The sequence below is a fragment of the Scophthalmus maximus genome, chromosome 5 (assembly GCF_022379125.1).
Source record: "Scophthalmus maximus strain ysfricsl-2021 chromosome 5, ASM2237912v1, whole genome shotgun sequence".
Classification (NCBI taxonomy): Eukaryota; Metazoa; Chordata; class Actinopteri; order Pleuronectiformes; family Scophthalmidae; genus Scophthalmus; species Scophthalmus maximus.
The window spans coordinates 6,023,864-6,045,572 of NC_061519.1; the positions used below are offsets into that span (position 1 = coordinate 6,023,864).

A 21,709-nucleotide genomic window follows, 5' to 3' on the forward strand; every position below is an offset into this window, starting at 1 on the left:
TGATGGTACAAATAAATGACTGATAACAGTGACCAAAACTCTACATTTTATTGGAGTTTTTTGTTTTATTTAATGTAATTTTCTCCCAAAACACATTTAATTCTACCACATTTTATTTCATCATCTGACTTTTAATGGCAGTCAGGATGTCACCACCTTCACATCTTTCAAAACACATTTAATTCTACCACATTTTATATCATCATCTGACTTTTAATGGCAGTCAGGGTGTCACCACCTTCACATCTTTCAGACCCAAGCCTTTGATTCTAATATTCTGAATGTTGTACTAATGTTGTACTCAAGATGAACAATGTGCAATGCTCCGGCAGTACTGGTGTTATTGATATAGTTATGTATATACCTGTTCACACAAATATGCTTTTTGAGTACTGTCATTACCATTGTCGGTTAAGACCGGTCAGAGATCACATACAGGTTTGTGTTCGCTCTCCCTTTGCGCTTGGTCATACGTCCTTTCAGGACCGACAAAGCCTCAGCTCTGCTCTTTGTGTCCTCTTCCACTATGAGGTCAAATCTGTCCATCATTCCCAGGAGAGAGTGAAGCTCCTCCCTTCTGCTTGGCAGGGATGCTGTATTCACATGCAGAGCCACCCTCTGAGACAAACCTGCCACCGTCGCTGTGATCTGAGGAGGCCAGTTCTGCTCCGTCAGGACCAGGGTGACGTACGGGAACAGCCTCTCTACTGTGGACACATACTCCTGGAAGAGGGAGACAAGGTTAGAAACAGAGAATTAACACTAATAAGGGCAACGCGCAAAGAGAATAATAAACTAAGCAAATACAAGAGGGCCTTCGCCAGCCTCCAGCTGGTCGGCGCTCGGGCCCTAACTAGAGGATTAGAACAATATTTGAACTTTTCTTAAAAATGTGTCATTTTTCAGTCAGCATCGATCACCACCATGTAAAAGAGTTAGGTAAATTCAAACCATGTTCAGTTCACAAATGCAAGCAGTACCGATTAATATATATGTATGTACTTGTAGTTTTTGTTTGGCAGTCATTGGTTTCCGACAATTTCCCAAGAGTAAAAATATCATCATCAGGAAGTAATGTAGTGCACCCTTTTCTCCATTTACACTGCATCTTCAATGCAGTCATTGAAGTTTGTGATTTTAGGGTGAAGAGTATAACTTGTGCCAGAGGGACACTTTAAATAATAGCAAATGTAAAACCAAAACATTCATGCATGCATACATATGTAATATCAGCTGGTAACAGGCCAAAGCACACTTTGTCTAGAAATCCGGTACATAATACGATAAAAGACCAATGTATTTTTGTCACGGTTTGGTAGAGCAGGACCCAATGGACAACGTATTTAATAAAAGGAAACAAAAACAGACCTCCAGGCTTTAAAGGGGAAAAATAAACAAAATCCAAAACTTAACACAGGAGCGTGGACACAAAGTACAAAGCTGACGCATGGCGTGGCTTTAACTAGAAACACAGAGCTACACAGACGATCCAACACAACGGAGACTCGTCAACATTCAAACTGAGCTCCCTTAGGAACAAGTCACGTTTGTTTTTTAGAAATAAAAGGTATGACATTTGGGCAGGTGGTGGGGCCACAGACTTGGCTGCTGTGATGGTTTACACATGGTTTGCTAATAAATGTCCACATAGTATGTGACGTAGTTGGTCTTCAAATGCAACCTCCGAAGGGTGCGGCCCCTCTATTGCTACACAGCTGCAGATACTAGCTGTCTGACCAGGGAATCCTTGCCAGTGTGCTGTGACAAGATCATTAACTAAACCTTTTTACAAAATTACTAAAACAGGTTTTACACTCTCAAACTTCCAGGTATTAATTCCCTCGGGGATCTTATTACCTGCACCGAGCAGGCAGTGTGATTGGTTCGTTTGTCTGTTTGTTTACTTGTAAATCAGATTACTCCAGGGGTTATGGATGAAATTGCAAGATCTGGATCCAAGGATCTTATATCTTGACATTTTGAGTCATATCTTCACAAATACATACCATTTATGCAAGTTTGGGAGGTCTGCTCTCTCTGAATGCTCATTTTTGAAATATTATTTTCGGTTAAAAAATTATCTGAAGAAATTGAGACACAGTTACTATTTAGTTAACAGCAGGGGCGGACTGGCCATCTAGACATCCTGGAGAACGACGGCCGACAGCCGTAGGCCTGGCTGGTATTTGGAAGGGTGATTTAAATCTTGCATGTTTTGTATGGTGGCCTGCCAGTCGAGTGCTCTTCTGCGCAGTGTGCGGTGTTCTGTTTCACAAAATAAACAACACTCTAGTCAAATGAATGAGGACAAATGTGCTGCTTGCCAATCTGGCCTATTTGGGAAAAGTCCAGGGACGTTTTTTAGTCCCAGTCCGTCTCTGGTTGACAGAAGTAAATGAGTGAACCAGAGAGGTTCATACCTTTGCGTGATCGCTGCTTTGCATGCCGTCCATGCTGATCCAAACTGGCCTGTAGAGCTTTTCTCTGCTGTAGGCTGAACACAGCAACATGAGAGAAACCTCCAGAAGCTGCTGCGTGTGGATTCGGAGGTAAACACCCCAGGGCACATCAGCGCTCTGCTCAAGCTGCTGCAGGACATCCTGCACACACATTCACACACAGGAGGCCTCATTTAGCCACATGTTTAAGTCAAGAAGAAGTCTTAGGTGAGCATTATGTTATTAACAGTATTGAAAGATGATAAAAGACCAAAGCCATATTGCAACCACGTGAAAACATCCACTGTGAACTGAAGGGACTCTGTCAGAAACAATAAGTGGACCTGTAGTAGTGTTGACTGTTCCTCCCATTGACTATGTGAGGAAGCCAGAGAACCTGCAAACCACTGCACATCCACGCTGCCAATGTCTCAATCCAGTTCAGTGAAAAAAAAGAAAGAAACAGAAGGATAAGGTTTGCTCTACCCGTCTCAGCTAGCTTTTTTTATTGATATACCTGCAGCATGAGGGGCTCTGAGCTCTCTCCAGAACCTTCCACCAGAGGCACTCCTGGTCGCTTGTCGTCAGAAGTCACCCGGACCACCAACATACCTCCAGCACCATCTGGACACACACACACACCAACGTTAAAGATAAGACGGAGAAGGTGAACGGGAGTTCTGCTTCATCTCTGTGGTTCACACCGTCAGGACGTCATCAGGCTCTATTACTTTACAGCAGGAGCTGTGATCATACAATAAGATGTTATGATGTTTAATTAACCCATGTTGACAGTTTATTTATCATGAGAGTATGATGCTGGTTTTTTTTTTACTCTCTGTCAAAATGTAAGTGGTCAACTGGCTTTGCCTTTTAAGGCCCCTTCTTGTGGAATGTGTATGTGATTATAGCAAGTTTCAAATCTCCATACTGTACCTGAGAGCTGAGCCAAAAGGGAGGCGTGGTCAGTGACTGTGAACCAGTGGACAGCCAGGCTACTACGTTGTGTGGCTGTGGACAGGAAGTCCATCAGGTCTCCCCCGGGGTAGAATGTCCTTGGACGGCCCCGCTGCCCTGTATAAACTGATATTTTCCCACCTCATCAGAATGTGACAATATTCAGACTTTCATCCCACAATTTTCAGTCACTATTCACAGCATACGATTACGCCTTTTTCCCCCCTCTCTGCATTTTAGCTTTTATCAATGCCCTGATGCTCAGAGCAGTGTTACTCATTGCGCAGACAATACGCAAAGCCTAGAGAGACTTCCGAGCTCCGAGGTGTAATTGAACGCAGCATCAGTGCAAGTTAACTAGTGCAGTGACCCTCATGTTTTCCATGTGAATATAAGGTATGGCATACAGTACCAGGTCTCACGTGACTAAAAATGTTTCTTGGTTGCCTGACATTTAGCTGGTCTGTCTCTGTGTAGCGTTATGTTTTTCCCCCACCACAGTCTGAGCCAATCGGAGGGAGAGAAGAGGCTGTCCTCTGTCTCTCACTGAGACGCAGACCTACGATAGCAGAGAGTGAACTGGTCGAATGGCTGGTTGTATTTCACCAAAATCAATGGAGACAAAGCTCGTGCCCACAAGTGCAACAAATGTTTTGCTAGTAAAGGCAGTAACATAAACAATCTGACGAAACATTTAGTGAAAGTGAAAGTGAACCCTACTTCTGCTGGTCCCAGTCACAGACAACTCCAAAGCCCCTTCACAGCCCCAGCTAGTGGGAGGATGACTGAGGAGAGGGAGCTGAGGGGGGATTTTCAACTTTAATGCATGCCTACTGCTGCTCATCCCAGTATTAACTATAGGCCTAAGACTGTTTTTTAATTATTAGAATTGCAGTGGCTAATCTTGCATTGCGTATAGTATGTTGTGTGAAATAAATGAGGCAGATATGTGAGGCTGGAGTAGATTTAGTTTTTGTGGTGGCTCGTCTGTTGACTTTATTCTGCTAGTGCAGCTTATTAGGCCTATATGAGTTAAACTGTGGTACATGAGTTGACAGTCTTCTGTCATTGTAAACTGGGTGACGGTTCCTGGTGCTGGCTGTCGACCTGTGTCTGTCTTACTTGCAGCCTGTTTGAATGCAGACAGTGTTGGTTCATAGATGTCATAGTAGACCTGGGCAGGGTGGGTATTGTCGCGGATGAACAGCAGGTCACTGACGTTTGGGTGGATTGACCCCTGCCACAAGGTCAGACTGAACCTAGAAACAAAGTCACAGCACCCACCAACAACACACTCAGTGTCACACCCCGGTGGATTCTCACATGGAACTGAAGTTTCATCATTTTGAATGTCCTACTGTCTATTTTCAACTATAACACTGGATTTTCATGAACAATGAGCAATCACTTTAAATGAATGATGGAAACTGTGTGTGTTACCGTGGTGACTGACTGAGGAGCCAGCTGATGTGCTGCCAGCCGCTGCGGACCAACAAGGCATGGACAGGGAATGTGACCTGAGGAGAGTTTATAGAGGCATAAGTCATTGTCACACGTCACTCATCACATCAGTGAGACCTTGTTGTAACTGCTGAGAACAAATCAGAGCATGATGCTGATGTTGCTACATGTCCTTCGTACCAGCTAATACTGAGCAAATTATATTATCTATCATTTTAGAATGTAAACATTGTAAGTAGAGTCAGTTTTCTCATATACAGTACGTTACTGCGACTAACAGCTGGATTTAACTGCGATAGGGGCAACAATACCTGTGACCTCAACTTCCAGTATATGTATGGATTAGTTAGTAGAGGAATGCACAAAGATAAGTAAGCAACCAAGTTCTTCTTGGAAGTGGTTTTCTTCGTTGGACATGAATTCCTTTCAGTATCTGTTTACTTTAAATCGTAAATAAAGAATTGGTGCAGACCGCACCACATACACTGTGTGCAGTTTGTAAAAAACACTCGTGGACGCCTTAATAAAAAACATGCTAGTGGCCTCCCATACCCAAGGTCGCGGGTTCGAGGCCCGGCCAGAGCAGTAAAAATCACAACAACTACAAAGAGAGAAACAAACTTTCTCCAAAATCGCTAACTGCCACTTTAACAGACGTCACTGCTGAAGTGGATCTGCAGGATCAGATGAATCCAGGCATTGTTCCAGACATGCCAATGGTCTTTTGTCCATTACAGTTTAATATTTGAACAAAACAAACTTATCAGATTAAAGATCCAGTGCCATCAGTATTTAGAAAAGTGACATTATTTTGAATCTTTAGTCATCGGAATAAAAACTTGTTGCCTAGTTGAAAGGTATCATACTGTATATACAAAAGGATGACATGACGGCTCCCAAATCATATGGGTGATGCCAAATCATATTGATCGCACCCTGGTGGTTGGCTGCAGTGTAAACCTTACCTCCAGGGACATGGACCAAACAAAACAATATCAAAAATATACTGTCTTTTTCTCAAAGACATTATTTTAGGGGCTTAGGGACTTTTTATTGCACTGGTGTATAATCAAGTGTTTCTCCAGTAAGTGTGGTTTACATTAGTTATTTGATGCTATATACATGGGGTGACACGTCATGATTGACAGCTGAGACTGAGTTGTGATTGATGCATTTATCCGCGGGACCTTGATACCTGGTTCCACTCACAACTGTGCAGACTCTGCCTCCTAATGACATCAAAGGCGCAAGATGGCGACACCCATATCCGAGATGTTTTAGCTTCAAAGAAGGGGAGACTAAATGACACCATTTGTACCGAACTCATACCGAACCGTGAATTCTGTATACCGTTCCACCCCTACTTCTTAATAATGCTGGATCACCTTTGCTCTCACGTCTTTTGGTGCTCACCTTTTGTGGGACGTCTTTGATCATATTATACATGTCTTCCACCATCAGCCTTGTGTAGGTTCCATTGAAAAGTGGGGGGCCGTAGGCTACCTGTCAGAAACAATATATCATCAGCTGTGAACTTCAACTGTTCACGTTGATTTTTCACTAGAACACAACCTTGCCATTTTCATATTCTGACCAATAATGGGGAAAAAACAATAAAATGAATATATGAAGTTCATTCTTTCAATGTCCTTAAGTCCTCATACATGAACAACATTATCGATCCTTTGTCTCTAGCATCTAATACAACTGGTTGGAGCATCTCCTGAAATAGAACTTTATAATATAAACTATAATAGAAGTTATATTTCCTTAGGTAATGGTTAGCTAGCTAATGTTGACTGAACGGAAGGCTCGTTCGACGGCTATCTAGCCAGTGAATGTTTATGGTAAAACGTTGAAATTAGTTTTCCTTTTGACTTTGTCTTTATCTTTAAAGTCCCCCTCCACTCAAAAAAAATGTTTTTCTTCTGTGCCTGTCCTCTGAAATGTCTGACATTGACTATAGGGACTTGTATCTGAGCAAATTTTGTCACTATAGAGGCGTTATCACATTCCTCTCCTGGAGGAGGAGAGTTCTGTGGACCTCCCTTGAAATTTCAAATCAAAACGAATCCTGTTCAAGCTAGCAGGTCCGTCAAGCCGCGATGCAAAGGCACAGCGGCAGCTGTGGTGGGCGGGGCACGCGGCCTGTGTTCTCATGAATATTAATAGTCTCAGAATTCCTCAAACGTGCCTGAAGGGGGTCTTTAACTTAATACGCTACTGCCTTTAATCAACTGTCTGACTGACTGTGATGTATCGTGCCTATCGTTACTTTGGGCATGGGTGGCCAGGGGGCCCTAAGCAGCCGCTTAGTTTGCTAATGTCTTGGGCCGGCCCTGCTGAGATTGCTCGTCAGACTGTGAACATGTGATACCTTCCAGCCAGGAGACAGTGTCACATCTGAAAACTTCTCCTGAATCAACTGTAGAAATCTGGAACAGTGGGAAGGAAATAAAATGAGGGGTGAGAAATGTAGTGCAAATAATGACGGGGCAGTGAGTGAATGAACTTTGATGCTCTGTGTTGTTTACCCTGTATACAATATACACAACTCTTCACTTACTTCCATAACACCACAGGACTATTAATCTATCTTCTGATCTCAATCAATCTAAATTCATCTTTTTGAATGAATAAGAATTAATAAATAAGAATGTTTCTTATTTGGCAATGTGGCAACATTACCTGGTTCCATTAACTGGAAGAATAAAGTCTGGTACGTTGGGACCTTGGAGGATGTCGGCATTAAGCCACACAGGCTGGTTTATTCCTCCGCTGCTGTTCTTCTCACGAAGCAGGTCCAATGACAAACCCACTGATGCCAGAGACTTAAAATCCAACTTAATGCCTGCAGAATGATGCTTGGCATTATAATTTTCCATTGTAGGGGTGAGAGGTGACATGCATATAGTGTAATACTTTTACAACGCCCAGCAAATCTGAAGAGCATCAATCGCATATTATTTAATATTGTCTTTATTCTAATCCATGAACCTGAACTGTGAGTGTTGTGTGATTGCAGAACCTTTTCTTGAGGCCAACACCGCATCCAGCCATTGGTCCAGAGTGTTATCACTGTACTTGTCAGGAGGGTGGGCCATGATCGGGATTGGCTTTTCCCCGGGTGTGCCATAACCCTCCAGAGTGACATCAGCCTCCAGGATCATGGCGTCACCTGAGGGGGTGAGTTAAGGTGGTACAATCATTTCAAATCACATATTTCATGTTGCTCATAGCTACAGGTGATTATTGTACCAGTCAGAAGAGATCTGAGTGGAACAACCGTCAGAGGAGGACGTCATTTTGTGTCTGTTTACTTGCTAAAGCGTTGTTCATTTCCTCTTTTCTGTTGGCTCTGTGGAACCAGGTAGCCAACAGACCGTCACGTTCGCTAATTTCACCAGACTGAACGAGGAAGTCCAGCATGTCTCCACCAGTAGTCATGGAGGGAGAAAGAGACGTGGAACCTGATTGGACACACATACATATGTGGACCGTTAAAAATCATTTGTCATCCATAAAAAATCCATTATATTTTCCACATACAATATATTTCATGAATTTACAGTAAATTTGATAATTTGTACAATACTTTGGTTTGAGCAAATTTACTTATGTTATAAATTTGTTTAAGTTGATCAGTTCTTTAAGGGAATCTCTCAATGACTATATATACTTTATTAGGGGTTTCAGAAAAGGGGGAGGGTTATGTACTCTGATTGGAGGGTGGTCTCAAGTAATTGCACTGTACCTCTCTATAGAGCATTTTATTTGTCACTGTCCTACGGCAGCTTCCACCTTCCCTTTAATCTGTGTTAATGGTCCTGTGGAGTTTTGTACGTAGGTGGTGAACAGGAGCAACTGGAATTGGTTGTAGTTGGTTGGTTTTAGTTTCTTGAAGAAGTTTTCGAGAAACTACTACCAAGTCCAGTTGCTCCTGATTCAAGACCTTCGTGGATAACTATGAACTGGATGAATGAGAATCTCCAGACAAAGAAGAGCGGTGTCACATTCTGCGTTACACTCCAAAACACACAGTGTGTGTGTTCTTGGATCACTTCATCAGAGATCACTTAATCTGGCATTCTTGGGGCTACTAACATTTCTTCTTCTTGACCATGGCACATTTTCTGGAACATTTGCAGCATGTCTTGGCATATTACTGCTGCCTGTTGATCAGTTGATTAGTGGAAAACTGCCGGATGGACTGTTTATCAGTAACTCACGTTAACAGGTGCATCATGTGCATGGAAGAAATGAACAAAACCGGGACCTACACATAGAAACACAGCTCCACAGGAAACCATTAAAGGGGCTATGTGTCAAATTCATACTACAGACTAATTTGGGGCAGCATGTTACCAGAAAGTTGAGCTGTCCTCTTCTATTGTGAGAAAAAAGGAATGCACTCCCCCTCTCCTCTTACCCATAGGTGGACTGACCACTGTGCATACTGTCCTGGTGGATTGCCACATCCATAGGCTTTCAAATAAATCCATTCCCACCCTCTCTTTGTAGCCGTCATTCAGGCAGAACATGCGACTAGACTCATTGGCCAATCGCAATCAAGTTTCAACTCTCACCCCCACTTTGAGCTAAGGTTGGACGGAACGAATCTTACCTCAGACAGACAGTTGTTGTCGTGGTGCCATATAATGCTTTCCAGACAGGTTTACCTTGATAGTGGGACTGGTGGGCTGTTTTCTGAGGTGATTTTTTGACTGACAATTTCACAGTCAGTCCGCCCACTCAGAGAGAAGATGGAGGGGAAGATGGAGCGGCAGCATAAGCTGAGCTCGAGGACAGAGTGGAGGAATGTGGGACGTTCCGAAACGCTTCACGTGAAAATCGCTTCACGTCACTTGACAAAGCGCTTTTCACGTTAACAACGGCTTGAGGAATGTCGCGGAGAAAAGAAGACTAAAATCTAGTGTGGGCCCTCGGTGCTACCTAGCTCTGTCTGATATGACTGAAACCAGTTATTGTAAGTCACTTTGCTGTCAGTAATGTAGTCGAAATGGAATTTATTACTTTGAGATATTTTTGGGAGATGCTGCACTTTTTCTCTTAGTCATCCCCAGGGTTAACCCTAACCCAAACATAATGTTCAGGTTTAGCCCCCCTCCCCACCCCAATCATCACAAATACTTGACTCTTTTAGATATACATTTGGTGTGCTGGCTTCTAACTGTAGAATTTCAACTTCCCCCAATTTACTAAACCTCCCAAAGGACCAGGGAAAAACCCCCACAAGGACCTGACCTCAGTGTCTGTTATGGAAGCTATGGCTCTAGTAAGTGATAAATGAATTATTGCTACTGTTATCGTCATTCTCACTTAAGTGCATACAGTATAATATATTTCTATTTTTTTAAACCGGACAGCTGGTAAATTCACTCTGACACAGAACCGTGAACGCCGCAGGTCACATGGTTACATAATGGCCATTGGACCAAATGTGACCTCGGTGAATATTATTTGAAACCTGCATGAAAACCAGCCGTAGAGATTTGATGCTTCTGTTCAACGACTTCTTTCCGTGCGGCGCAGTCGTCTCTTCCGTTGACTCGTGCCTTTTGAGTTTTCACATTTGAATGAACAATGAACCTGCTTTTACTTTGTGTTCTGAAAAACTATCACAGACATTAAGGATATTGGATGTATAGATTGCAGTGAACCTTGGGAGAAATCAGCTGTTTAAACTATGAGACCTGCACTATGGCTGTTCAGGGCCCCTTTGACAGATATCATTGTGAGAGTTGTGGCCACATTCTATGTCAATGCAGATATTAGCTATTTATCAGTGATTATACGTAATGAATGGCAAAAAAATATAGAAATTTAGTGTTCAACCCTAGTCGACAGGATTTTTGCTAAATACCAGGACCCCCAGTTTGTAATACTGGTTTTCTGTTAAATTACATCTGTGGTTTCTGGGCTGCCAAAGTTCCTCCAGAGAACCCATAGGACATTTGACTGTTTCTCAAGCTGAGTTTAAAGCTACAGTGTGTAACATTTAGAAGAACATATTCACAGAAATTGAATATATTTTTGTTCTTATGTACAATCAACTTTCAGTTGGTTCCGGTTTGCAACTTTACCAACAGATGGCGCCAGAAAATTACCACAATTTACACACTGGGGCTTTAAATCCTAATATGTAAGATTTATTAATTTTGTTTTATTGTGTTCAAGTCAGCCAGTGAAAGTGTACTTTGTTGTATGAGGTTTATCTCTCTGTAATAACCGTGGTCTACACAAAGCTCACACCAGCCTTCACCCAGTGATAAATATACATATGATGCGTGTTATCGTGTGAACTTTGACTTGTCTAATCAAACAAAGCTTGGCATAATAGCAGCGTCAGGTTCTAACGTGGTGGCACGCAGCATGGAAAATGAAGCTGCAGAGCCCTGTGTCAAATTCGTGTGGCATTTACATCAAAATCCCAGAAATCTAACACCTGATACGGAACAGGCCAAGATATGATTGACCAAAGTCAGATAGAGACACAGACTAGATTGCAGGCGTGGCCTGTTTGACTGTCTTTCACAGGAGAGTCACTGTGATTTGAATCGATTTGAATCATGGTTGTTATGCTTATGCTTCATAATGCAACAAATGAACATGAAGAAACACAGTAGTTCAGTATCTCTGAACTCCACCAGAAAAAAACGGCTGTTTATTGCGTGTGTGTGTGTGCGTGTGTGTGTGTGTGTGTGTGACCTGCTCACCTCTAACATGCATGTACGAGATTTTCACAGGTTATTTTCATCAGTGCACAACAGTGTTTAAACATCTAGTCAACATCGACATGTTTCTTTCATCTCAAGCTCTCTTAGATGATTATGAAGTCATGTTAATGTGTTCTGAATGTGCAATATCATCTCCAAAGTCCAGCGGTCAAATACACGGAGGGAGGTCAAAGTTACATTATTTCCCTCAGTACACAGCAGCATAAGATGCAGTTACCAATTAAAGTACCTCCGAATTTGACTCGAGTACTCGAGTCGATGCACTCGGGTATTATGTGTGAGAGTGTACCTGACTTGTTGGTGAGCACCACGGCGGTGACTGTAATGATTGTCAGCAGAAGGACGAGTCCAACGGTCACGGACGCCACGACCAGCTGCGTCTTTGTGAGGAAGCCCAGGTAAAGCTCCTGCCGTCTCTCTGGTCCGGAGTCTTGGCGGTGGGACTGCGGCCTCGTCCTGGAGGAACACGGCAAATCACAGAGGACCTCATCACCCGTCTCTCACCATGCAATCATGTGAACAAAGGCCACTCCATTGTGCAGCTTAGCATCAGCAGATAAGAGCCCGGCGGTGTGTTTGTCACCGACTTGTGTCGCCTTCCCTCTGCGCCTCCGTGAGGGCCGTCCCGTCTCCGACCGTCCTCTTCGTCCCCCATCCTCGTCGGCCAGGTGCGTCTTCTGTATGTCGGCGTCTCGCAGCTCGAGCCTTATCTACAGAGCGCAGATCACTCTGATAAGGTGCACATGTTCGGCGGTGAAGAGTGGGCAGCGGTGCAAGATAGTGCTCTTTGTCCTTGTGCCGTGATTATCCCTTCAACAAAGCAAACACATCCATTAAAGGGACCGTCTGTAACATTTTCACCTCCTGCTCCTTTGAGAAGAACAGAATTCTCAAATTATTTTTGCACTTTTTCCTCAACATCAGGTCCCCACAAGTAAGTTAAGTAAGTGAGTAAGTCAGGTTTATTTGCTATAGCAACTTTCTCAGAATGAATCAGCTGCAATATATATATTCTTGCTGCTCTAGACACAATGTCATTGTTATTCTAATTGGCAAAAGTGTTTACCGTCTGGGAAGGGTCTGGTCATGGATTCAATAATCTTGTGCTTAGATTTTACCATACATATTCGTGTAACCATTATTGTTGTTGTCAGTGACCTCTCCTCTCGCACATCTCACACGGCCTCGACGTGTCGCAGAGGGGCTGCAGACATTGGCCTCTTCACCGGCGACGCCGACATCATGTCGTGTTCACCTCACACTCCAACAAACACCACATGTGATGTTCTGACCATTGGTCCGGTGACACAAAGACGAGTGGCTGTTTGATTGATCATCTCATTTTGCAATGTGCCTCAAGGACTGCTAGTTCACGTGTGTGTGTGTGTGTGTGTGTGTGTGTGTGTGTGATTTCTGCCCTGATTTCACCTCTCACTGTACATGCATGTGCATGCACTCGACTTTCATGACATCAACATGTCAACGTTAACGTCCAGTCAACATTTACATCACCCATGAGGATAACGACTTCCAGCCAATCAGGGGCAGGAAGGGGAGGGCTACCAGGGGGACAAGGCGACCGTGTTGCGAAGCGTCGCGTCGCTATGGTGACGACATTACACCAACTCTGCTGCGATGTCCACCTCGCTGGGGAGAGACGAGCGGAGGAGCAGACGCGCCCTCGTGCTGAGGCCGTAAGTCCACGCGTGCGCCGCCGCGCGCCGTGTCGCCGTGGGCGCTCACACACTGACCGGTTGTCTTTCTTGTCCCCCCAGGTCCTCGCGAGCGGCCAACGTGTCCGCGTCGGGCGGGCACGCGGTGAGCCACGGCGCCGGACACGCGTCCGGCAGGAGGCGCTTCAGTCTGTGCGCCGGGAGCAGGGTCCTGGAGAAGAGACACGCGGCTCGGGTAACGGAGTGTGTCTCACGCGCGGCGGCGGGTTAAGTGATGATGATGATGATGATGATGGTGATGATGATGACGGAGCTACAGTGACCGTCTGTGTGGCTGGTTGGCTGCAGGTGTTGGATGACGACGGCAATGACGTCACTCCCCAGCCTCTGAGCCAGGCGGATCCTTCAGGAGCGCACCAGGCCAAAGTCGACCGGTTCTTTGTGGAGGACATCACTGGTGGATCAGCCTCCGAGCAGGCGACGGCCGCGGGCAGCTTCACCATGCCCTTCTCCAGGTACATGTGCATATTTGCCAACAATGTACTCAATCAGTCAAATATTAGGCTCTCCAAGCACCAGCCTTATGACCGACGCATATAGGCCGACTGAGTGAGAACACGAGGAAATCACCACTGTACAACAATCACAGTCTCGTACGCACAATTTTTTTTAAGGCTAAATACAAATTATAATAAAAGTTGGAGAGTATTGACATCTGACAACTCTTCCACACAACTCTCATACACTGCAAGGGGCGTGTCACTCTCCCTCGCACACACACACACACACACACACACACACACACAAGTATAACAACTGTATTACAGTCTCACGAAAATATGTTTCTTCTTAAGGAGTACGGGGTGCGCGCGTAACGTTCATGAACGTCACCTTAGCAGGCGGATATCTAAACAACAGACTTTTATAGGAAAGGCAAAACATATTTTTAAATTGCATTAAAGTGACATCTTCATTCCAAGTATTTGCATTCGAATTCTTTTTATGGTATTGGGCCATATATATTTTATATATATTTCAGCGCCTTCTCCCGCGTACCACCAGTGGTAGGCATACCACAGTTTGAGAACCTGGGCCCAGTGGTTCCAAGGTTATCCAACTGGATTTTGGATAATGGATTGGATCAAATCTTGAAAATGGGTTGTTCAAAAGTAGAAAATGGATTTGGATCAGATCACGTAATCCAATCTTGGTTTTAATCTGGATCAAAACCTTCATTTTGCGTTGTTCAAAACTTTTTTGGAAGGATCGGGATAACTTTGATCCACAAAATCAGGATTATTCTGATCCCAGCAGATGGCTGGATTCAGACTGGATTTCAGGAACAAAATGCTACATATCTTTGAAATTGGTCAAATATACATTTATGTCATGTAGTATATTCACATGAATTTATTTTTGAACCTGAATGATAACCATTATAATGATAAAGTATATTAATTAAATGTGGCTTTTGGTACGGTAAAGTTTTTTGTATTGGGAAATTTTGTTCCCCTGAAATGATCCTCCAAATAGCTATCAATATCAAACAAAATGTATTCAATTTAAACTTTCATTCATCACTTTTTATTCATTACAATTACACAATTAAAAAATAGTTTCTAACAATTGCATCCCTTATTGCATGACCAGTCAGTCCCTCATTCTGAGAACAAGCAGGAGGTTTGTCTGAGTCTTCAGCAGATAAAAGATTAATGTATATTCTTTTTTATTTATTTGTTGTGGGTCAGATGAGAGATCTGACAATTTAAAAGACATTTCTGATTCTTTAAATAAATTAACTTTGAGTGACTCCACTGGCTATTCTCCCTGTTGTTGTCTACATACCTAACAGCCTTCCGTGTGATATGCAGTTCCATTGAGATCACTGGTAATCCGAAATTTTGTAATCCTGGAATGGTTGGATCTGGATCAGGGTGATCCAATCCAATGTTGCTTTGAAAAAACGGTACGAAAGTTAACCGGATCACGTGATCCTGGATAGCAAAAGATAGGATGGCCAAATCCGGATCATTATATTCTGGATTAAATATTTTGAAAAACTGGGCCCAGTATAGTAAATCATATGTACAGTACATTGACCTTCTTAGCCATATCCGCAATGCCAACACTCTTCTGTCCTTCAAGACAGCCCTCAAAACTCACCTCTTCATTCTTGCTTTTAACCTTCAACCTTTAAACTTCATCCTTTGTTTTGTTTTGTTTGTTTGATTGTGAAGCGTATTTGTGCACTTGGAAAAGTGCTCTATAAATATGATGTGTTATCATAATTATTGCTTGAGATTTATTTTTGGCAAATTTCTAAATTAAAAATGTTAAAAATGTTTTCCCTTAGGTCCCTGTTCGGAAGCAGCAGAATATCCAGCCTGTCTGCAATAGAGTCGATAAATGAAGAGATTGAGGACATATTTTCGAAACGAGACATTCCCATCAACTACCCAGGTTCATCACAACATTTCCTTTTTCTTCCTTTCTTCGGCTCAGCCCAGGCTCTGTAAATCGAAACCAAAAAGACGGTGCGGACCGCACCACGAAACACTGTGTGCGGTTTGTAAAGATCACTCGTTGACACGCTAAGAGACGCGCTAGCGGGTGAAGCTGCAACTCCATGGTTTTGGCCTTCGAATCCGAACAACTGTTATCATGGCTGCTGAGGAATTACCTCTGGATGACTTGATTGATGATTCAGGAAACTTTCCCAAAATATTTTTTGACCAATTCGACCTCACCCAAAGAGAGAAACAAGCTTTCTCCAAAGTCGTTTACTGCCCCTTTCACCTAAATGCAGTAAAACAGAGTCACATTTAGTTTGTTCTCTGCAGCAGACAGCTGTAACACACCGTATCTCTTTGTTGTATTTTGTCTCATGTCTTGTGTTTCCTGCCAGACGAGCACAAGAAAAGAGACACTGTGGAAGAGGAGGTGACAGAAGAAATGTTGAAGGAAGTCATTGACGTCTACATTTCGGAGACGGACAGCGTTTCACTGCTGGACATACCCTCCACCGTCATGTCGGTGGACACTGATGAATCAGAAGCTATCATGTGAGTAAAGTTCTCCTCTTCCTGAATCTCTTAACCACGTTTTTATTATAATTCCAATGGGACACACATACTAATGCAGTACTACTGCAGTACTCATGCAGTACTACTGCATGACTACTGCAGTGACTGTGGAATTGAAGTGATTTTCTCTGTTGGGCAGTACTGATCAGTGTTGACACTCCTCTGGGTCTGGTGATGTGAGACTAATCAGTCAGTGATTGGTTCGATCTTTGGCTCTCACCTTGATCCTACAGAGAGAGAAACCGTCAGTATGCTGAAGTTTGCAGGAACAGAATGGGCAACGATAAGTACATGGAGCGATCAATGCAGACGCTGAGCGGAGCCGCGAAAGACAAACATGTCCAGAGTGATGCCGTGGTCATGGTGAACACAGGTTAGGCTCATTGTTTTCCCTCAGAGCTTCGTAACTATGTTAACGTTGCTTTCACTGGTTGTGGACATGTTGTGTCCGGCACAAAGCATCACCGTTCTGGTTCAGTCCACGACCAGCTCAGCAGATGGGAGACGGGTCAGAGAGCAGCAGTGGACGTGATGCTGCGTTTAGCAGCTACAGAGCCACGCGTTTCCCTCAGGACTTGTAGACACAGAACTAAAGGAGACAATAATTGACTTAGATTTGCCATGTGGACAAATTCATAAAAAGGGGCCCATCGCATTTTGGGTTCAAAATAATGGATTTAAATGTCATGCTTTTTCCAAAACCCAAAGAAATCTTCAGTTAACTAAAGCTGAAGAGAATTTTGAGAATATTTGAGAAGCTGAAGGCAGCAAATTAAAGTTCAACTTAATCTTAAACAGTTAATCAATGATCAAAATAGATGAATAAACTGATCTGCAAACTTACAACCTGCAAACAGAGGGAAGTTTGATTGATGTTTTTTTAAATCTAGATGTAAACAACCCTTCAGTGTTGTATGTCTTTTGTCCACAGCTACGTCTGCCAGCACCTGGGACATATATGATGCTCTGTGCAGCCCTGTGCCACAGAAGACCAACTATCCAGAGGCGGTTGTGGACATGAGCAGGAGTGCAGAGAGGAGCATGTCAGTGGGCAGCACAGCCAGCACGGGTAACAGCCACAGACGCTCTGCTGCGTCCAGTCTATAAAACAAAGGATGCTCATGAATCTGCCTGTAAAGACTCAGAGTATGATTTGTATCATTTCCTTGTCTCTCTCTCCAGCCACTGCTGTTAGCTCACTGAAGGAGGTGGACGCGTTTGGCAGCACCTCGGGTGCGGAGTCAGACCTGCAGCTCATCATGCAATCAGAGACATTCCAAAACTGCTTACTAGTAATGGAGAAGAGCATCCTGGGAAACACCTTCCAACCGGACCTGGCTGCTTACAGACAGCTGCCTGTACTGGAAGGTAACACACTTCAGAAGCACAAGTGATAATGCAGTTGAATCAACATGCTTACTGGTCGGTCCTCCCTACGCACACACAACATTTTGTGATTGTGATCACTGACTGTGGCAGACCCAGACTTCCCGGTGAGGCAGAGGAAGGAGGAGACAGAGAGCGGTGGGCCTCCAGCTCTGCAGCGTTTGTGGGCTTTCAGCTGTGAGCTCAACAGAGGACGCAGTGTCAGAAGCATGGCCTGGAACAAGAAGAACACGGTAACTGCCTGCTAGCAGTGCAGGAGGACGATGTAGCTGTTCTGAATCCTGCCAGCTGAGCTCTGATTGGTCAATTGTTTCTTCATCCAGGGCAAATAGCCACCACTGAACATTGCAGACCTATTTAATCATGAAACAAATCTGAAATCTTGGTTGTGATTCAGAGACATGGAGCCAACAACATCCAGCCTGTGCTGGATGTTGTTAAATCTTTGAATTATTCTATTGGCTAAGAAAAATCTTCATGTGTCTGTTTTCTGTTAGGACCTCCTGGCTGTGGGTTATGGTGAAAATGACTCCGGCGACCTGACACCAGGCCTGGTGTGCTGCTGGTCCCTCAAAAACCCCACAGTAAGACCCTTTTCTATCCTTGACTTACTCTGGCAGACTTGCTCCAGTGCAAAATTCTGCACACACAACGTTGAGTGGCACGTGAGTGCATGTGGGAGTCATCATGTGTTCCCCTTTGCAGTGGCCTGAGCGTGTCCTCCACTGCGACAGTGCCGTCACCTCTCTAGACTTCTCAGCCAACAACCCCAGTCGACTGGCTGTGGGGATGCTCAATGGCAACATTGCTATCTACGATGTGCAGGGTCGAGAACAAAACTCACACGTGGTTAGCAGCAGGTGAGTATGTTGTGTGTGTTTAAAAGTTCCTGGATCCGCCCCTTTGTCCAGATCCACAGCATAATGTGATAGGTTCTTTCTTGTCTGATGTCCCATCCTTCTCAAAGTTTTAAAGGAACTTTGTTCAGGATTTTTTGTGTAACCCTCCTGACCAACAAACCTACAAACAAGGGCAGGGGTGTAAACTTACTGGGTGGAGTTAGTGGAGCACTCAGTGAGGTCACTTACAGTATTGCTCTGTGTTTGTGCAGCGAGTGTCTTAAAAAGCACTTGGGTCCAGTGTGGCAGCTCAGGTACAATCAACAAGGACTCAGCTTCGCAGGAGAGAAGGTAGAGGAGCTCTTCTCTGTGTCTGCTGAAGGCAGGATCAGCAGGTGGTTCGAATTCAACACTGGCCTCGACTGCACAGGTATGTGTGGTCAGCTGCAGCTGGTGGTTTGAGTTGACATGAAATCTGAAGGAACCCATTGAAAAGTCCGCCCTGAGAGCTCACCCAGTGACATTCCTGTCTTGTTGAAAGTGCAAACACAAAACCACAAATTCAATGTTTAAAAAATGCTATGAGATTCATATTTAGTTGCTGTCTTTGTTTGTAGAATCATGATTCAGATGATAAAAAACAAGGCGTATTGTTATCACGTGACTATTCAAACCAGCTGTGCCTCTTCTGTCACAGACGTGATGAAGCTCAAGAGGATTCATAATACGAAGAAGAAGGCCAGAGGGAACAACACAGAGAAGACAGGGAGTGTTCTGACAGCAATGACTCCTGGTCTCTGCTTTGACTTCTATCCAACAGTACGTGTTGAACACACCTCCAGCAGGTTCCAGGCTCATCACAGCAGAGCCTACAGCAGCTACACAGTTGTTCCTCTGACCTTGACTGTTGTGACTGTTGTCATTGTGTCACCAGGACCCCAGTGTCTACTTGGTCGGCACACAGGAAGGTCTCATCCACAGTTGCTCCTCCTCCAACAATCAGCACTTTCTGGATACTTTCAGGAAACACTTTGTGAGTTCTTCTGGATAAAAAGTTCTACAGCCTACTGACGACCTCAGGTCTTCGCTCATTATTCTACACTAACCCTAGAAGTTTATATTTCATCCCTTTAACTGTGATTTTGTAACTCCCACAACACTTTCAGTTGTTTCCTGATACTCTAGTTTGGATTGGGTCTGTGTAGCAGGACTTCGTGCTGCTGTGTGTTGCTCTTCTGTACAAAGCACTTTGTACACACCTGCACTGGCTCTGCCTGGCTTCTCTCTGTTATCATCACACAACTGAAGGAATCATCGGACCACTAAGCGACATGTAGTCCTGCCTGTCCAGTCCCCCAACATGTTGGAATAAATGTAAAGGCCCTTTGAAAGGAGCTCCCAGGTTGATGATAACATGTTGTTGTTGAAGAGTCATCATCTTGTTCCCTGTCAGTGTGCTGTGAACTGCGTCGCGTGGTGTCCACTCAGTCCTGATGTGTTCCTGAGCTGCTCCTCTGACTGGACCATCCAGCTGTGGAAGCTGGACCAGCTCAACCCGGTGTTGGGCTTCACCTCTATCCAGAGGGCAGTGTGTGATATCAAGTGGTCTCCAAAGTGGGCCACTATATTTGGGGCCGTGAACGAGGGACAGCTGGAGATCTGGGACCTGAATTCGAGCTTGTGAGTCAGACTGGGGAGAGAATCTGTCCGTCTGGCTAACGTTCCGCCTGGTCGTCTCTCTGACGTGTCCCTTGTATCTCCTTCAGCCTGGACCCCGTCGCTGTGCAGCCCGCTGCCCCTGGCGTGACCATGAAGTCCCTGCTGTTTACCTCACGTGCAGACTGTGTCCTGGTTGGAGACAGTGACGGACAAGTGACAGTTTACCAGCTCAAAAACCTGCGAGTGGGAGAGAGCAGCCAGGTGAGACTGTAGTCCATCACCACAACGTCATGTTGAGTCAGTTGAATGTCACAACAATCTGATTGTATGCTGGGATTCTTTCCTAATGATCTACATCTTCTAAGAACAGGAACGTGTTGGCTGTAGCTCGGACTGCACAGGTGTACTTGTCTCCTCATCTGAGTTTGTCCAGGTCAAACACACTGAAATATCAATTCAATGTCATGTGTCTCTTACATGTAACATGTCAATAACAGGCTTTATTTATTAATTCAGTTATTTACTCTGAAACGTGTTCCTGACACCGTGGGGACGTGCGTCACTGAGCTGTGAAGCATTCAGTGCAGTTTGGAATTCAGTCAGAGACACAGATATCCGATGGTCGGACGACTGAGGGCATCTCTGCATCTTTTCTTCCAGGTGGATATTCTGCAAGACCTCTGCTCTGAAGCTTCCTCATAGGGAGAAGTCATTTTCAAGATTCAAGTGAGAATCTCTCTCTGGACCTGTCGGACATATTTACAGAGAAATAAAGTGAAAAAAGATTCTTCAGAAGGAGGTCGATAGTCTTTTTGTAGATGCTGCAGAAGTAGTTTGAGATGTTCTTAGAAACGATGTGATCTTTTCTACTGTATAGACACCTGGAGTTTATATCCACTGTTACTGACAGAACTGAACATAACTACAGCTGCTGTTGGCAAATAACTACAGACAGTAACTTGAAATCTACAGGATGTCGGTATCTGATACCTGGAGATAAAGATTTGAATGTCCTGACTCTCAAAATGTTGAGTTTAGTTGCAAGGTTGGACGCCCTTTGTCCTTAATGTACTGAGACAGAGACAGAGTGTTTCTATGTGGTTTGATGACCACATTTTTCTGCACCTGATACTGCCGAGTGGGTTGCAAAGCTCCTCCCCCCCAGGCTCCACCTTTCTACTTTAGTCCTAATATGTCTCAAATATTAAAAATGGCAATAAATGTGTTGCTTGGGCCCACTCTCGATACCCATGGGGGGGTTTCTGCATCGCGCTCCTTTTCTTGGCCTATCATGCTGCTGGCTAAATACAGGGAGCATTATTGAGAATGGAGCCATCAGCTCCAAGCCTAACTGTATTTCCATTTGTTGCAATAAACGGTTAAATCTATGAGGAGAGTGTTCCTGACTTAAATTGAGTTCTTGTAATAAATTCTTCTGCTTTAGACATCCATGGT

At 44.1% G+C, this 21,709-nt stretch overlaps 2 protein-coding genes across 4 annotated transcripts; one reads left to right on the forward strand and one right to left on the reverse strand.

The window, feature by feature from the left end:
* Window positions 1-29: 29 nt before the first annotated feature.
* Window positions 30-12,407, reverse strand: fam151a (family with sequence similarity 151 member A). The gene is made up of 13 exons (XM_035634365.2): window positions 12,202-12,407; window positions 11,904-12,070; window positions 8,177-8,326; window positions 7,885-8,034; window positions 7,545-7,707; window positions 7,234-7,291; window positions 6,270-6,359; window positions 4,836-4,912; window positions 4,518-4,654; window positions 3,375-3,521; window positions 2,956-3,062; window positions 2,421-2,600; window positions 30-723 (listed from the first exon to the last, which is right to left on the reverse strand). Exons 1-13 carry the CDS (start codon window positions 12,267-12,269, stop codon window positions 412-414), a joined length of 1,806 nt encoding a protein of 601 aa, XP_035490258.2. The 5' UTR covers window positions 12,270-12,407; the 3' UTR covers window positions 30-411.
* A 741-nt stretch (window positions 12,408-13,148) lies between these two features.
* On the forward strand, window positions 13,149-21,701 carry LOC118310951 (dynein axonemal intermediate chain 4-like). 3 transcript variants are annotated; one of them, XM_035634362.2, is made up of 18 exons: window positions 13,149-13,308; window positions 13,390-13,522; window positions 13,636-13,802; window positions 15,641-15,747; window positions 16,193-16,349; window positions 16,604-16,743; window positions 17,302-17,439; window positions 17,553-17,738; window positions 17,850-17,989; window positions 18,254-18,340; window positions 18,462-18,616; window positions 18,868-19,025; window positions 19,293-19,414; window positions 19,530-19,628; window positions 20,049-20,275; window positions 20,362-20,515; window positions 20,625-20,687; window positions 20,915-21,701. In XM_035634362.2, exons 1-18 carry the CDS (start codon window positions 13,250-13,252, stop codon window positions 20,954-20,956), a joined length of 2,334 nt encoding a protein of 777 aa, XP_035490255.2. In that variant the 5' UTR covers window positions 13,149-13,249; the 3' UTR covers window positions 20,957-21,701. The 3 variants fall into 3 exon arrangements, with proteins under 3 accessions (XP_035490255.2, XP_047187871.1, XP_047187872.1); XM_047331915.1 differs by lacking the exon at window positions 20,915-21,701 and having other exon boundaries at window positions 20,625-20,908; XM_047331916.1 differs by lacking the exon at window positions 20,625-20,687 and having other exon boundaries at window positions 13,150-13,308.
* The last annotated feature ends 8 nt before the right edge of the window (window positions 21,702-21,709 follow it).